The following is a 3,775-nucleotide window of genomic DNA, read 5'->3' on the forward strand; positions in this document are numbered from 1 at the left end:
GACAGTGCCTAGGTGGTGGTTCCCCTATTTAAAAAGGGGGACCAGAGAGTGTGTGCCAACTACAGGGGTATCACACTTTTCAGCCTCCCTGGTAAAGTCTACTCCAAGGTACTGGAAAGGAGGGTTCGGCCGGTAGTCGAACCTCTGATTGAAGAGGAACAATGCAGATTCCGTCCTGGTCGTGGAACAACAGACCAACTCTTTACTCTTGCAAGGATCCTGGAGGGGGCCTGGGAGTATGCCCATCCGGTCTACATGTGGATCTGGAGAAGGCGTATGACCGGGTCACCCGGGTGATACTGTGGGAGGTGCTGCGGGAGTATGGGGTGAGGAAGTCACTTTTGAGGGCCATCCAATCCCTGTACGCCCAAAGCGAGAGTTGTGTCCGTATACTCGGCAGTAAGTCGGACTCGTTTCCCGTGAATGTTGGCCTCCGCCAGGGCTGCGCTTTATCACCAATCCTGTTCGTGATTTTCATGGATAGGATATCGAGGCGTAGTCGTGGAGGAGAGGGGTTGCAGTTCGGTGACCTGAGGATCTCATCGCTGCTCTTTGCAGATGATGTGGTCCTTATGGCACCATCGGTCTGTGACCTTCAACAGTGACTGGATCGGTTCGCAGCCGAATGTGCAGCGGTTGGGATGAGGATCAGCACCTCCAAATCTGAGGCCATGGCTCTCAGCAGGAAACCGGTGGATTGCCTACTCCGGGTAGGGAATGAGCCATTACCCCAAGTGAAGGAGTTCAAGTACCTCGGGGTCTTGTTCGTGAGTGAGGGGACAATGGAGCGAGAGATTGGCCGGAGAATCGGAGCAGCGGGGGCGGTATTACAGTCACTTTACCGCACCGTTGTGACGAAAAGAGAGCTGAGCCAGAAGGCAAAGCTCTCAATATACCGGTCGATCTTCGTTCCTACCCTCACCTATGGTCATGAAGGCTGGGTCATGACCGAAAGAACGAGATCACGGGTACAAGCGGCCGAAATGGGTTTTCTCAGACGGGTGGCTGGCGTCTCCCTTAGAGATAGGGTGAGAAGCTCAGCCATCCGTGAGAGACTCGGAGTAGAGCCGCTGCTCCTTTACGTTGAAAGGAGCCAGTTGAGGTGGGCGCCTCCCTAGGGAGGTGTTCCAGGCTCGTCCAGCTGGGAGGAGACCCCGGGGAAGACCCAGGACTCGGTGGAGAGATTATATCTCCTCACTGGCCTGGGAACGCCTCAGGATCCCCCAGTCGGAGCTGGAGGATGTGGTCCGGAGAAAGGAAGATTGGGGTTCCTTACTGGAGCTGCTGCCCCCGCGACCCGATCCCGGATAAGCGGTAGACGATGGATGGATGAATGGAGATTCCTTAAGGTAATGCAATACCTATATTTTTTCCAGAAACTTCTCTATTTCTCTACACATTCTGTCCCTGCCTTTGTCTCTAATCTTCTCCAGAACTTTGATGCTGTTCTCCCGAAAGAAGGATTGTTGCGGTATCTCTGCTGCCTTCATGTGATATCTTAGTGACCTTTGGTACTCTTTTCGATCGAAGTTTAAATATTTTGCGTAGTTGTTGTAAAGCATCTGTTTGTCTGCAGGTTCAAGATCCCTTTCTAGCAGTTCCTGGTATATCTGCTCAGCTTTAGCCTGTTCCTTAGTTAACTTTGCATATATATTTGCAAGGTCTATTTTCATTTAAAAAAATATAACAAATATATATTTGATCATAAATATTGTAATTTGTACTGTCCATCAGCCTATTATTGGGGTTTATTGTTTACTTTTTACTAGAGAATAAACACAACAAAATAAATCATATTACACAATAATGAGACATTTTCTTTTTGTCCTTTGGTATTTCACAGTGATTGTTATATAAAGTGTGTGCATGTTGTGTCATCCACAGCTGAGCTGATTGTGGACAAAGCCATGGAGTTGAAGTTTGTCTGTGGAGTTTTTGGAGGAAACATCAAGCCCACTCCCTTCCTCTGCCTCACTCTGAAGATGCTGCAGATTCAACCTGAAAAAGACATCATCGTTGAGTTCATAAAAAACGAAGATTTCAAGTGAGTTTCTATCTCAATCCATTGAGAGAAAAAGTGAGCATTTGTGCTGTATTCCCTTCATCAACCAACCAACCAACAAAACATAGGACACTGTGCACACTGTCACCATGTAGATTTATAAATAATAATAATAATAAGAAATTGATAGTTGATAAATACAGAAAACTGTCTCAATGTGTTATGTTAAAGCACATATTTTGGTCTCTTAGTACATTGCGTATGTTCTCTTTGCATTACACTGTGAACTCTTTCACATTCCTACGACAATATTTTCAAAATTCCTGCTCCAAAATGTGCAGCTCTTTAATTTTAAAAACGGATATATTGTCCATGTTGTTTTTCATATTTTAGTTGTCACCGTTTCTATTTTATTAATGTTTCTTGACTATTGCAGTAATTGCTTTTTATCTTTTATTTTATCTTACTATGTTTATTGTAATGCAGCAAAACACCAAGGCAAATTCCTTGTATGTGAAAACCTAACTGCCAATAAAAATGTGTATGTTAAGTAAATGTAATTCTAGAAACTGCTTTTGAGATAGAAAGATTGACTCATTCTAGAAACTACTAAAGGCTATTGGACAAACAGCCTTGCAAAAATAATATCTGCTTACTCATACTGGGCTATTTGTGAATCTTTTCCAACCATCTGATGTTTTTTGTCTTTAGATATGTTCGTCTACTCGGAGCGATGTACAGGAGGTTAACTGGCACCGCAGTGGATTGCTACAAATACTTGGAACCACTGTACAACGATTACAGAAGGGTCAAGAGTCAGAACAGAAATGGAGGTGAGTTTTTGATTAATCAACCCAAAGTAGGCACATTTTGGCGGCATGCACATCATGAAATGAGAACAGTGGTTTCCTGTGTCTGCTGCTGTTAGTCGGTTTTCAAGCCAAGAAGAAGTTATCATGTGGGTGATCTGTACATTGTGTCTGGAGGTCGTGTAAAGAAAGAGTATTTTGGAAATGCACTTTTTTCCCCAATTTAACACAAAGTGGAAGCAGGGGGAAACTGCTGGCCTACTTCTATCAAAGGAAGAAATATGCACCTTCCAACAACTCCCAAGTTTTCAGATTTACTTGTTTGTATGTTGTTTATTTGCAAATATCTAGACAGGAACGTTAAAGGCGCATTCTGCCACCTATTGTATGAAATATTACATCAAGTGGTTAAATTCTGGACATTAAGACAATTTAAGCCTTTATTGATCCCCACGAACGAGATCGCGGGTGCAAGCGGCCAAAATGGGTTTTCTCAGACTGGTGGCTGGCGTCTCCCTTAGAGATAGGGTGAGAAGTTCAGCCATCCGTGAGAGACTCGGAGTAGAGCTGCTGCTCCTTTGCGTTGAATGAAGCCAGTTGAGGTGGTTCGGGCATCTAGTAAGGATGGCACCTGGGCGCCTCCCTTGGGAGGTGTTCCAGGCGCGTCCAGCTGGGAGGAGACCCGGGGAAGACCCAGGACTCGGTGGAGAGATTATACCTCCTTACTGGCGTGGGAACGCCTCGGGATCCCCCAGTCGGAGCTGGAGGATGTGGCCCGGAGAAGGGAAGTTTGGGGTTCCTTATTGGAGCTGCTGCCCCCGCGACCTGACCCCGGATAAGCGGTAGACGATGGATGGATGGATGGATGATCCCCCACAAGTTTATGCGTTAATATTCTAGATATTAAGCCTATTTCTTGTAAATAGGTTGTATTGTTAGTAGGTCTGTCAAATTAACGCGTTAA

General features: G+C 45.3%; 1 protein-coding gene across 1 annotated transcript in view; it reads left to right on the forward strand.

The window, feature by feature from the left end:
- Window positions 1-1,329: 1,329 nt before the first annotated feature.
- The window catches only part of LOC115006936 (pre-mRNA-splicing factor 38A-like), a 4,420-nt gene continuing 1,974 nt past the window's right edge, over window positions 1,330-3,775 (forward strand). Inside the window, exons 1-3 of the mRNA XM_029429567.1 lie at window positions 1,330-1,349; window positions 1,844-2,044; window positions 2,714-2,835. Coding sequence (XP_029285427.1) covers window positions 1,330-1,349; window positions 1,844-2,044; window positions 2,714-2,835 — 343 coding nt within the window. The remainder of the gene's footprint in view (window positions 1,350-1,843; window positions 2,045-2,713; window positions 2,836-3,775) is intronic.

Source organism: Cottoperca gobio, chromosome 4 (assembly GCF_900634415.1).
Source record: "Cottoperca gobio chromosome 4, fCotGob3.1, whole genome shotgun sequence".
In the NCBI taxonomy this organism is placed as follows: domain Eukaryota; kingdom Metazoa; phylum Chordata; class Actinopteri; order Perciformes; family Bovichtidae; genus Cottoperca; species Cottoperca gobio.